This window comes from Pleuronectes platessa, chromosome 13 (genome assembly GCF_947347685.1).
Source record: "Pleuronectes platessa chromosome 13, fPlePla1.1, whole genome shotgun sequence".
Taxonomy (NCBI): Eukaryota; Metazoa; Chordata; class Actinopteri; order Pleuronectiformes; family Pleuronectidae; genus Pleuronectes; species Pleuronectes platessa.
Genome location: NC_070638.1, coordinates 11,722,464 through 11,736,110, shown reverse-complemented (window position 1 = coordinate 11,736,110; position 13,647 = coordinate 11,722,464). Strand labels below are relative to the sequence as shown.

Here is a 13,647-nt window from a genome sequence, read left to right as displayed (position 1 = left end):
AGACGAGCTGTGTCGAGAGGGTGGGGCAAATGTCACGTTTCAGGGAAGGGCTCAGTGCTCTGGCCGGGAGTATTGCCAAAGATAGACTGAAGATAGTCAGAGTAGGGGGACAGATCGCTCTCTGAAACTGACCACTCCAATGCTGGCAGTATAGGCCTCTGAGATTTCCATGGTGTCTTTACATTTTCTGTCATAGCATGTATAAAATAAATAGAATAACCATGTTAAAAAAAAATGCATGTATTCGACAGTTATTAATTCTCCAGACTGATCTTCCCTTTTCCCCATCAACGTCAATCATTAGTATTATAGGGGCATGATCAGATAATGTGATGTGATCAATTTCACAGCTTTTTGCTCTGAACAGATCCTTATGAAAAGAAAGAAGTCAAGTCTGGAATAGCAGTTGTGTGGATTGGAGTAAAATGTGCAATCTCTGTCATCAGAGTGCAACACTCAATTATATATTTCTATCCATCAATCCTTTGCATCAAGCATATTTCTATCTATCACCCCTATCTATCATACTAGCTTTAGCTCCTGGTAAAGCGCTATGTTGTTACTTTGTGTATCCATCTTTGGCAAATAATGAGATTCAAATCACCACCTAGACCAGGTTATTATTTTACGAAGTTTCTTCAGCATGTTAGTGCCCTCCTCTGGTTGGTTATATATGGTCACAAGTGTGATATAGGTTTCATAAACCACAACATATATCTGCCTTTTTTGTCTGCAACTTCCTTTTTTATTCCATTTCTGTAATTTACCATTTCAAAAGGACAAAACAAATTTCCCCGAACATTTGGCACAAATGCATAAATTCCATGTTACCATCCTCAATTCACATCACCTTTAAGATAAAAATAAAAAACATATATAGCACATGCTGTACAGTGCACTCACCTACTTTGTGACAATTCCATGAAACGCTTCAAGTAAAGTGCAAAAGCAGCGATTAAAACCCAACAGTGTTGCAGAAGACGTCTGGTGTTCTGATGCCTCTGCAGAATAGTTTTACTCCTGAGCTCAGTGCCCTAATACTGGCCAACTAACGCTCTAGAGCAGTGGTAAATGAAATGCCGACTATCCTTGCCTCAAATAGACCAACATTGCATGCCTCTGTTGTCACGTGTGGTTTAGTTTCAGTGATGTGTGGAGATCCTTGATCGTGTGTATCTTGCCATGGGGTGACTGGAGGGGATACCGCCATGTGGAAATATATCAGAACAGACAGAATGGGGTGGATGCACACAGCAATGAATTACATTCGAAAGCGAGGCAAGTTTAGAGACATTTGAAGGAGCGAAATTGCATAAAAACCTTTAGCCATGCTAATTGTGCTGCATGCAATTTTTTTGTAGATTCAGGGCAATAATTCCAAGGGCCCAGCACAGACAGGCCCCTCTGAGAACACGATTAGTTAATTTGTTTTAAAATATATTTATATTTTAAGTCATTGGCATGTCAGAAAAGTTGAAGCTGAAAATGTAAAAAATAAAAAGCAATTTAATTGATCTTTAAAGATCATACAACAACCCAATCAAATTAGTATACCTTTACTAGCAGGTTAATATAACTAACCTTTTGTGATTTGTCATTTCCAGGCAGAAGGTTTGCATCAATTGATGTAAAAGATATTCTGTTTAATAATATTTTCCATCTTGCACAAAAAAAAAAGTCCATAAATCACTCTAGAAATGTAGAGTGGTTATTACTTATTTGGGCCTGTTATGTAGACTAATGTAAGTTTGTTATAGAGTACTTTTCTCATCAATGGGTCTTCCAGGCTGGAGGGAAATATGTCGTTTATCTTTCAAGAGTTCCAAGCTACTTGAGATTTTGAGACTAATGTAGAGTAACTTGTCGTACCACTATCAAACCAACAGGATATGTTAAAACAATTTATAAAAAAAAAAAAAAAAAAAAAACGTTAGCCACAGGGCATTAGAGGGAAACTCTGGAACACAAGATGAATGAAAACAAAGTTTCAAGTAAAACATGTTTATTGAAGGCGCATATGACAGAACAGCAGCCCCTGAAAGATAAGACATTGTGTTTGAGAAACTGCAACTCAGTTAATTCAGACAAATGTTTAAGTTAGTCTTATCGTTTGAATAACTATTTAAGTTGAGGAATGCCTCTCCCAGTTTAGTGGAAAAACCATGGCGCAGCTCGCGGGTCGAAGCCTGAGTGTGCTGGAGCCTGGGGTCCAGATTTGTAACCATTTTGAGGCATATATTTTTGGTTGTCTGGGAGCTTGCCAGCCTTATTGTGGGCATATGAAGTGACGGGAGCAAAGGGGCTCTCGTAGTACTCAACAAATGGACTCAATTGGCCTGGATAGGTGCCACTGCTGGAGGTTGTCTGTTTGGAACATTTAGTCGTTTTTCTAGTGGTAGAAGCAGTGGCCGGCGTTGCTATAGGGCTTGTCTCACTTGGCTTAGTTGTGCCACTTGGGCTAGTTGTGGAAGTAGGAGGCGGTGTAGTTGTTTGCATTGGATCGCTAGGGTATGTAGGTGTTCCATAGATATGCTGTATGATAGGGTAGTAGTAAACATCAGCGTTGTCAGGGAACATCGGCGAATGGGCTCCTGCAGGAGGGTAAGGATAATATATTGGGTATTTCGGGGCAAGTGCCGTGGTGGCGGGTGCCGTGGTGGCAGGTACAGTGGTGGCAGGTACCGTGGTGGCAGGTACCGTGGTGGCAGGTACCGTGGTGGCAGGTACAGTCTGAGGGAGAGGGTAGTAATAGTAGTAAGGATAGTAAAACTGAGGGTAATACACATAGGGAAGGTATACAGGAGGGTTTTGAGGCATCTCCGTTGTCGGTTTGGATGTTGTGGTTGTTTCCGGCTCAGCAGTAGTTGTACTAGTTGCCATAGCTTGGTTTTGATTCAAATATGAGTAGTACCAATAGAAATATAGACTGCGAGGATCATAGATGGAAACATGTCGTTTAGGACGATAAAAGCTTGAGGGCCTGTGAGGTACAGGATGATTCCAGGGATACTGAGCAGGTGTTGCATCAGGGCTTGGCAAAATGGGGCAGGTCAATTTTATTTCAGCCTCTAGCCACATCATTGAGACCACATAGTTTCCATTCTGAAAGAGAAAAAAACGATTTGGTTTATAATGTACGTGATCTGTTCACTATGTACATTTCAATTACCAGGCTCATCGTAAAATAAATTGAATTTAACTTTCGAAAAATTCCATTACAACTCTCCATTTGGTAAACCCATTTGCAACAATATACATTTTTAGCTGGTTAAGTCAATAGGGGTAGAGCTGTACCTCTTGTATCACATTGCAGCCATTGTAGGGAGCAACCAAAACAAGACCTAAAGCGTTCGGCTGCAGGGAGAACCCGCAGCTTTCAGGCAATTGGGTCAGAGGAAGTGGATGTTCATTTCCTATGAGAGAGCAGAGCCAGAATTCCATGTCAGACATTTACAGTTTTAACAAATTCCCTTATGCAGAAGAGTGTGCATTTGTTTACAATACCAATGTCGAGTTGTAAATCAGCAGCTCCAAGTCCCATGGCTATGAACTTCATCTTGGTTTGACCACAATGCAAAGCAGGGTTCAAGCGCCTCCATGCTCCTTCATTGGGCATGACTTCATTCAACTGTGATGTCTCTGCAAACATCCCTTCAGAAGTTCAGACAGGGTTAATACCGTTCGGCTTTTATTGTTTTTGAGTATCAAGCATTTTTCCATGGACTTTTTTAAGCAGCACATCAAATTAGCAAATAAATAGACAAAGAAAACCTCACCTGAGCCTTCTGGTTGATCTGTATCAACATGCGGCAGGCCATCGTCATTTGTGGCAGCAGCAGAGGGAGATCCTGACTCGGAGTTCAGCTCTTTCCCATTAAAGAGAATGCTCCCTGTCCTTATCTCCACTCTTGAGGCCTCACTAACTACCTTATCCTGTTTAGCGTTCCTGCTCAATCCACGCAAGCTAAAACCAAATAAACTCGGGGCCAAAGTGCACAGGAGCAGAAGGACTGCCACAGTTTGAGGTGACCAGCAGCGCAACCCAGCTTCACCTGCCATAATGGAGCTGCACGTCTGATACAGATGGACAGCACTTTACCCTAGAATCAAACAACTGAGGGAAGCTTTTTATACTGGTGACTTCTTGGCACCTTGTGAACAACCAATCAGATTGGACTTCAGCTGCAGCTGCACAGGTGTTAATCAACGTCACAGCAGGTGAGCTTGTTTGGACTGATGTCTAATTCCACTGCACCCTCAGATCAAAGTCAGCTCTGCATATTTGAAAAAGGAGACGTGATGATGTCTGATGTTTAAAAAAATTATTTTCATTTCAGGCAAAGTATTTTATCAGCATACACAGTTCATACTCATTGTGATAGTTTTACTGTATCAATTATCCAAGGTGTTGAGGAGATGTTAAAGGGAGTTAAATTTGTTATTTGTAATACAAAATACTTTGTCAACATCTCATGCAGGAATGTGTGGGGCATGATCCAAGGAATAAGCCGTTAATTTTTTTTATTTTATTGTCAACAATGTGAGTGAGGGTGTTTTTGAACATTTTAATTGATTTCTTAGGAAATTGTTCATGAATTGTGAAGGAAAAGACAAAAAAATCAAGTCAATTCCAATGTAGCATCAGTGCATTTAATAACTTATTTCTTGATATGACCTTTTCTAAAGATACTCCGATATTCTTCTAATGAGACTAAAGGCAAATGGATAATTGTGCTTCAAACCTGTGAAATGACACAAAGCACCAGTTTAGACTGACCTGAGGTTATGGTTCACCATATTTCCAGTATTGATGTACACATCATGAACTATATCATTCGTCCATTGACTGAAGTCTATAGCTTCAGGATCCATAAGGATGAGTAACAAATATATATATGGCAGAGTTCTGAGATGCAACACTGTCCACAGGTTTCTCCATTTTAGAAATATCAAGATTTAAATAGTTGATGTCTTGTAATTTAGCAATTTGCTCATTATTCATACCAAACAACCTTAAGCTGAAAAAGCTGGAGCCTGTAGCGAAGGAAATTGTGGCACCATGTGGACAACATGGACCATTTACTAAGCTGGAGACTAATAAGAAAATTTAGTCTAATGAGTAATGTGGATGTTTCTTATGGAACAGTGAACATAACAGATCTAGCACCAAAGTGCTCTCTAGTATCCTGATGAAAAACCATCTTAAAGTGAGCAGCATTTTACCAATAATTTGAAATCAAGGGCACCAAACCTTCCACATTAACCCCTCAAGTTCAAACACTGAAGACAGACAGCCACTTGTTATTCAAACCATTTTATTGTAGCCTGGAGGAGGGACATACATGAAAGGAAATTGCAATACTGGAAAATGGAGTTGAACATTTAACAGATTTTGCGCCGCTGGAGTCAGTACGTCTTCCGTTTTCTCTTCTGTGGTAGTAGTTCTTGTAGTCGGTGCTGGTGTCAGTGGTAGTCTCTGGCTTAGAGGTTGGCTATTTTGGGGCAGATGGTGGGATAAACTGATGAAAAGGATTGGGAAGTAAATGTCCATAGGGAATCTGCGGTATTGCGGGCCAGTATGGTGGAAACTGTGGCATCTGGGGCCCATATGGTGGAAAATGTGGAAACTTTGGCAACTGTGGAAAGGTGGGCACCTCAGATTGTGTAGTTGTGTGCTTAGTCGTCATTTGTGGAGTAGTTATAGTGGGCTCTGCGGGGGTTGGCAGAGGCCAATGATAGTGAGGAAATTGCGGATAATGGCCATATGGTGGAAACTGCGGTATCTGGGACCCATATGGTGGAAGTTTTGGCATCTGTGGAAATTGGGGAACCTGAGTCACCTGAGATTGTGTAGTTGTGGGCTCGGTCGTCATTTCTGGAGTAGTCATAGTGGGCTCTGCAAGGGTTGGCTGAGGCTTATGATGGTGAGGAAATATCTGAAAAGGTCCGTATGGTGGAAACTGCGGCCCATATGGTGGAAGGTACGGCATTTGGTGCCCGTATGGTGGAAACTTTGGAAACTGTGGAAAGTGGGGCACCTGCGTCACCTGAGATTGTGTAGTTGTGGGCTCAGTCGTCATTTCTAGAGTAGTTATAATGGGCTCTGCAGGGGTTGGCAGAGGCCAATGATAGTGAGGAAATTGCTGATAATGGCCATATGGTGGAAACTGCGGCATCTGGGGCCCATATGGTGGAAACTTTGGAAAGTGGGGCACCTGCGGCACCTGAGATTGTATAGTTGTGGGCTTTGTCGTCATTTTTGGAGGAGTTGTAGTCGGCTCTGCAGGGGTTGGCAGAGGCCCAGGAGGATACCAATGATAGTAAGGTGGGTAGACAGGAAACTTAGGAATATGTTCAGGATCCTGTGGTTGAGCTGAAGTAGCGGCAGGTGGAGTAGTGGCAGGTGGTGTTGCAGGTTTATTGCACCAGAGTGAAACTGGGATTCCCTGCCATCGCATTGGCAGCATGTAACTTCCACCCTTGGGACAAGAACAGAACTGTGTTAAACTGAATGTCAACACATTAGTTCTTGGTAGTAGCATTGACTAAGCTGTAACATTTAGTTCATCAAAAACCACATCAAGTAACAGCGAGTCCCTTCACCATATGGTTTCGGATTTAACTTTTTGCCAGAGGAAATGTTTTCATTTTACATTTCAATGGAAATTAAAGTACCTCTTGAACGATATTGCAGCCATCATATGGAACCAGCATCACAAGTGCAAGAGAGTTCCTCTGCATGGTGTAGCCACAGTTGGAGGGGACCTGGGACAGAGGCATTGGGGGTGCATTTCCTGGGCAGGGAAAACAAATAAGGAAAATCTCAATACAGGCAAACACTGGGGCAAGACATTAAATAAACATTGTACATGTATGGCACAACAGATCAATCTAACCAGTTACCTTGATCCACTGCAAACTTCGAAGCTCCAGGTCCCACCGCTCTGAACTTCATCTGGTCCCCGCCGCACTGCAGGGAAGGTGCCATGCGCTTCCATGACGCTTCTATTGGACTGGTATCCTGTGCTTGTTCGTTTGACAAGCCTGGCAGGACACATTCAAATGTGAGCGTACTAATCAAATCCTTACCAACAGCTTAAAATTTGTTTTAACTGAACAACACCTGTAAAATTAAAGACCTCAAACTCCTACCTGCAGAGTCCGCTTGGTAAGCCCGTTCATCCTCCACAGCAGAAGCGTTTGCCGGTGTTTTCCTCTTCCCGTTTGCGACGTGAGACTCAGCACCCCTGCCGAACAAAATGGTCCCGTCTCGGACACCTATCGTTGGTCCCCTCGGTTTTCCCGTTTCCTTCGGTTGGTGACAGTTCGCCGCTTGTGCCAAATAACACGCCACAATAAAGCCCACAGCCCAGTAGACGGCCGGGCCTTTCCTTTTGCCTTCAAGCATCGTCGTGTTGCGCCCTGAATCAGTAGGAGATGAGAGACGACGGCTCCCCGAGGCTTTAAGTGACTGCGCGGTCCCTCGCGGCAGGTACTCCGGGCGCTGCGACAGCCAATCAGAAGCCGCGGCTGCAGTTTCGTCACATGTTCTCCAATGATGCGCTATTGGATACACCTGCGTAAAGTACCTGCAGGGGAAGGGGGGTGAGTGTCACATAAACACAGCTGCCTGGTCCAGAAACCTTTAGAAATCGAGTGATTATTATTATCATTTTTATTCATTTACATACATTTCATAAATATGATCGATCAATAGGAACATGTTAGCAATAAAACAAAGACCAGGATGAGAGCAAAAAACTAGCAGAGGGTATAAAAGGAAGTAAAAAAACGTATATAACAATAGTGTTAACGAAAAGATCTAATTAATTAAAAGTAATATAATCAAAATAGGTCTTGAGTTGTTTCTTAAAACTATCAACAGAAGTAGCGTGTCTGTTGTGTTGTGGGTTAGAGTGGGAGTATGTTCCAAACCTTCGAACAATAAGCTGCTTCCTCAAACTTTTTGTAGTTAATTTTTGTGATGTGTAGCAAGTGTGCGGTAGAAGACCTCAGGGAACGGTTGGGAACATACTCCAATAAACAATCAGAAATGTACTGTTATAGAAAGAAATTTAAAAACAAGTAAAATCATTTTTTACTTGTTTTGATACTTGATCAATGAAATAATGAGATAAATAAGGTCAAAGGTCCGAATGTAGCCGTTGTTGAATGGAATACAGTAAAAATGACTGACAAAGGCATTTGGTAATAATAATGATTTGGTGGAGATTCAAAGTTTACGATGAGATTGTGTTTTGTAAACAAATCAAAAAAGGAAATATATTTGAAGAAACTCCATCTGCTCTTGAAGGTCCCGAGCTGTAAAATAATCTTAAATTGAGATGATTATTTTTGTGTCTCCAAAACTTTCCTTGCTTTTTGATCTTTGGAAAATGTAAGAGTGCAAATTCAAACCTTTAAACTTCTATCAACACATTTTAGCTTTTTCTTTACAGGTGATCCTGTTGTTTCCCTTTCTGCAAAGCAAGTAGAGGAAGTACACGCAGCATTTTAATCAGTATTATACAAGTCCTGCTCCCACACTGCTTGACGCATGCAGTTATTTCATCTCCAAGGTTACCAACAACACCAGCAAGTTTAAAACATTATTTGATGTTTGTCTACGACTGAGGTGAGTCTGGCACTTTACTTTCACTTATGTTTAAGCTCGTTAGCTTTGCTGTTTTAATTTAATATTATCCACTCAAATTAAACTCTCGAGCAGATACATTTAGCCTGTGTACTCCACCTGACAACACTTGCTTTGTCTTTGTCTCCTTGTCAATATAACAACTGAGCTGGTTTGCATTTAGTTACATCAATAGTTTTTTTGTGACAGTTTTCTATTTTATTCTGCAATTCTTTCGGGATTCGTTGGCCGACAACTCAACCGATTTCAACCATTCAAACATCAAAAAGTTCAGCTCTTTCACCACATTGCTGGTTTAATTTGAGTTTTTCCCACTACTCATACTTCTTGAAACATTCAGCTTTTTCTGCTTCTACAGCGGTGACATAATCTCTCGTGCCTTTGACATGTCACGTTGTGCCTTTTCAGCTTGATTACTAAAGATTGCTCCGATATTCTTCTGATGAGACTAACGGTAAATGGATAATTACCCTTCAAACCTGTGAAATGACACAAAGCACCAGTTAAGACTGACCTGAGGTTATATTTTTCACCATATTTTCAGTATTGAAAATATGGTTGATATGCAATGGGATTTTTCTATTGAACAGAAATACTTTGATGTCTTATTACAATTGAGAAAAATAATACAGCATTCCACTAGTTTTAAGTTATTCATTTGGTAAGATGGCAAGATGATTTTTTTAATGAGAAAATGGGCCATTTAATTAAAAGAATAGCACTATGTACTGAATTAAATCTATGAATGCCATGCTTAAGAGCTGATGTTATAAGTACAATCTGGAAAAAGGAAAACTCAATCTCCTTTGGTCAAAATGTTTTATTATCAAAAAATGCTCTACCCTCAGAAGAGTATTACCTTTGTTCATTTGAACAGTCACAGGATGAAAGGTTTCAGAAATACTTTCTATAGAAAATCTACAAGGCTTGTAGATCATAAAAGATCAGTTAAGGCAGACTGGCAGTAGGAAATGGTTTTAGTCTATTGACTGAAGTCTAGCTTCAGGATCCCAACAGATGAGTAACAAAAATGTACATATATATGGCAGAGTTATGAGAAGCACTACTGCCCACAAGTTTCTCCATTTTAGAAATATCCAGATTTAAATAAGTGTTGATTTCTTGTAATTTAGCAATTTGCTCATTATTCATACCAAACAACCTTAAGCTGAAAATGTTGGTTCCTGAGGCAAAGGAAATGGTGCCACCATGGACCATTTACAAAGCTGGAGACTAATAAGAAAATTCAGTCTAATGAGTAATGTGGATGTTTCTTATGGAACAGTGAACATAACAGATCTAGCACCAAAGTGCTCTCTAGTATCCTGATGAAAAACCATCTTAAAGTGAGCAGCATTTTACCAGTAACCTGAAATCAAGGGCACCAAACCTTCCACATTAACCCCTCAAGTTCAAACACTGAAGACAGACAGCCACTTGTTATTCAAACCATTTTATTGTAGCCTGGAGGAGGGACAAACATGAAAGGAAATTGCAATACTGGAAAATGGAGTTTAACATTTGACAGATTTTGCGCCGCTGGAGTCAGTAAGTCTTCAGTTTTCTCTTTTGTGGTCGTCGTTCTTGTAGTCGGTGCTGGTGTCACAGTGGTAGTCCCTGGCTTAGAGGTTGGTTATTTTGGGGCAAATGGTGGGATAAACTTTTGAAGGAGGGGGAGGAAAATGTCCATAGGGAATCTGCGGCATTGCGGGCCCGTATGGTGGAAAATGTGGCATTTGGGGCCCATATGGTGGAAAATGTGGAAACTTTGGCAACTGTGGAAAGGTGGGCACCTCAGATTGTGTAGTTGTGTGCTTAGTCGTCATTTGTGGAGTAGTTATAATGGGCTCTGCAGGGGTTGGCAGAGGCCAATGATAGTGAGGAAATTGCGGATAATGGCCATATGGTGGAAACTGCGGTATCTGGGACCCATATGGTGGAAGTTTTGGCATCTGTGGAAATTGGGGGACCTGAGATTGTGTAGTTGTGGGCTCAGTCGTCATTTCTGGAGTAGTTATAGTGGGTTCTGCTGGGGTTGGCAGAGGCCAATGATGGTGAGGAAATTGCTGATAATGGCCATATGGTGGAAACTGCGGCATCTGGGGCCCATATGGTGGAAGGTACGGCATTTGGTGCCCATATGGTGGAAACTTTGGCAACTGTGGAAAGTGTGGCACCTGCGTCACCTGAGATTGTGTAGTTGTGGGCTCAGTCGTCATTTCTGGAGTAGTTATAATGGGCTCTGCAGGGGTTGGCAGAGGCCAATGATAGTGAGGAAATTGCTGATAATGGCCATATGGTGGAAACTGCGGCATCTGGGGCCCATATGGTGGAAACTTTGGAAACTGTGGAAAGTGGGGCACCTGAGATTGTATAGTTGTGGGCTTTGTCGTCATTTTTGGAGGAGTTGTAGTCGGCTCTGCAGGGGTTGGCAGAGGCCCAGGAGGATACCAATGATAGTAAGGTGGGTAGACAGGAAACTTAGACATAGGTTCAGGATCCTGTGGTTGAGCTGAAGTAGCGGCAGGTGGAGTAGTGGCAGGTGGTGTTGCAGGTTTATTGCACCAGAGTGAAACTGGGATTCCCTGCCAACGCATTGGCAGCATGTAACTTCCACCCTTGGGACAAGAACAGAACTGTGTTAAACTGAATGTCAACACATTAGTTCTTGGTAGTAGCATTGACTAAGCTGTAACATTTAGTTCATCAAAAAAACACATCAAGTAACAGCGAGTCCCTTCACCATATGGTTTCGGATTTAACTTTTTGCCAGAGGAAATGTTTTCATTTTACATTTCAATGGAAATTAAAGTACCTCTTGAACGATATTGCAGCCATCATATGGAACCAGCATCACAAGTGCAAGAGAGTTCCTCTGCATGGTGTAGCCACAGTTGGAGGGGACCTGGGACAGAGGCATTGGGGGTGCATTTCCTGGGCAGGGAAAACAAATAAGGAAAATCTCAATACAGGCAAACACTGGGGCAAGACATTAAATGAATATTGCACATGTATGGCACAACAGATCAATCTAACCAGTTACCTTGATCCACTGCAAACTTCGAAGCTCCAGGTCCCACCGCTCTGAACTTCATCTGGTCCCCGCCGCACTGCAGGGAAGGTGCCATGCGCTTCCATGACGCTTCTATTGGACTGGTATCCTGTGCTTGTTCGTTTGACAAGCCTGGCAGGACACATTCAAATGTGAGCGTACTAATCAAATCCTTAACAACAGCTTAAAATTTGTTTTAACTGAACAACACCTGTAAAATTAAAGACCTCAAACTCCTACCTGCAGAGTCCGCTTGGTAAGCCCGTTCATCCTCCACAGCAGAAGCGTTTGCCGGTGTTTTCCTCTTCCCGTTAGCGACGTGAGACTCAACACCCCTGCCGAACAAAATGGTCCCGTCTCGGACACCTATCGTTGGTCCCCTCGGTTTTCCCGTTTCCTTCGGTTGGTGACAGTTCGCCGCTTGTGCCAAATAACACGCCACAATAAAGCCCACAGCCCAGTAGACGGCAGCGCCTTTCCTTTTGCCGTCAAGCATCGTCGTGTTGCGCCCTGAATCAGTAGGAGATGAGAGACGACGGCTCCCCGAGGCTTTAATTGACGGCCCGGTCCCTCGCGGCAGGTACTCCGGGCGCTGCGACAGCCAATCAGAAGCCGCGGCTGCAGTTTCGTCACATGTTCTCCAATGATGCGCTATTGGATACACCTGCGTAAAGTACCTGCAGGGGAAGGGGGGTGAGTGTCACATAAACACAGCTGCCTGGTCCAGAAACCTTTAGAAATCGAGTGATTATTATTATCATTTTTATTCATTTACATAAATTTCATAAATATGATCGATCAATAGGAACATGTTAGCACTAAAACAAAGACCAGGATGAAAGCAAAAAACTAGCAGAGGGTATAAAAGGAAGTAAAAAAACGTATATAACAATAGTGTTAACGAAAAGGTCTAATTAATTAAAAGTAATATCATCAAAATAGGTCTTGAGTTGTTTCTTAAAACTATCAACAGAAGTAGCGTGTCTGGTGTGTGGTGGGTTAGAGTGGGAGTATGTTCCAAACCTTCGAACAATAAGCTGCTTCCTCAAACTTTTTGTAGTTAATTTTTGTGATGTGTAGCAAGTGTGCGGTAGAAGACCTCAGGGAACGGTTGGGAACATACTCCAATAAACAATCAGAAATGTACTGTTATAGAAAGAAATTTAAAAACAAGTAAAATCATTTTTTACTTGTTTTGATACTTGATCAATGAAATAATGAGATAAATAAGGTCAAAGGTCCGAATGTAGCCGTTGTTGAATGGAATACAGTAAAAATGACTGACAAAGGCATTTGGTAATAATAATGATTTGGTGGAGATTCAAAGTTTACGATGAGATTGTGTTTTGTAAACAAATCAAAAAAGGAAATATATTTGAAGAAACTCCATCTGCTCTTGAAGGACCCGAGCTGTAAAATAATCTTAAATTGAGATGATTATTTTTGTGTCTCCAAAACTTTCCTTGCTTTTTGATCTTTGGAAAATGTAAGAGTGCAAATTCAAACCTTTAAACTTCTATCAACACATTTTAGCTTTTTCTTTACAGGTGATCCTGTTGTTTCCCTTTCTGCAAAGCAAGTAGAGGAAGTACACGCAGCATTTTAATCAGTATTATACAAGTCCTGCTCCCACACTGCTTGACGCATGCAGTTATTTCATCTCCAAGGTTACCAACAACACCAGCAAGTTTAAAACATTATTTGATGTTTGTCTACGACTGAGGTGAGTCTGGCACTTTACTTTCACTTATGTTTAAGCTCGTTAGCTTTGCTGTTTTAATTTAATATTATCCACTCAAATTAAACTCTCGAGCAGATACATTTAGCCTGTGTACTCCACCTGACAACACTTGCTTTGTCTTTGTCTCCTTGTCAATATAACAACTGAGCTGGTTTGCATTTAGTTACATCAATAGTTTTTTTGTGACAGTTTTCTATTTTA

At 41.6% G+C, this 13,647-nt stretch overlaps 1 protein-coding gene and 1 long non-coding RNA gene across 2 annotated transcripts; both read right to left on the bottom strand.

Annotated features, from left to right (window-relative positions):
* Positions 1–5,492: 5,492 nt before the first annotated feature.
* LOC128454545 (adhesive plaque matrix protein-like) lies at positions 5,493–6,458 on the bottom strand. The gene has a single exon (XM_053437963.1). The coding sequence runs from the start codon at positions 6,456–6,458 to the stop codon at positions 5,493–5,495; it is 966 nt and encodes a 321-aa protein (XP_053293938.1).
* A 216-nt stretch (positions 6,459–6,674) lies between these two features.
* On the bottom strand, positions 6,675–7,283 carry LOC128454046 (uncharacterized). The gene is made up of 3 exons (XR_008341592.1): positions 7,153–7,283; positions 6,904–7,044; positions 6,675–6,794 (listed from the first exon to the last, which is right to left on the bottom strand). It is a non-coding gene; the product is annotated as an uncharacterized LOC128454046 (long non-coding RNA).
* Positions 7,284–13,647: the final 6,364 nt, after the last annotated feature.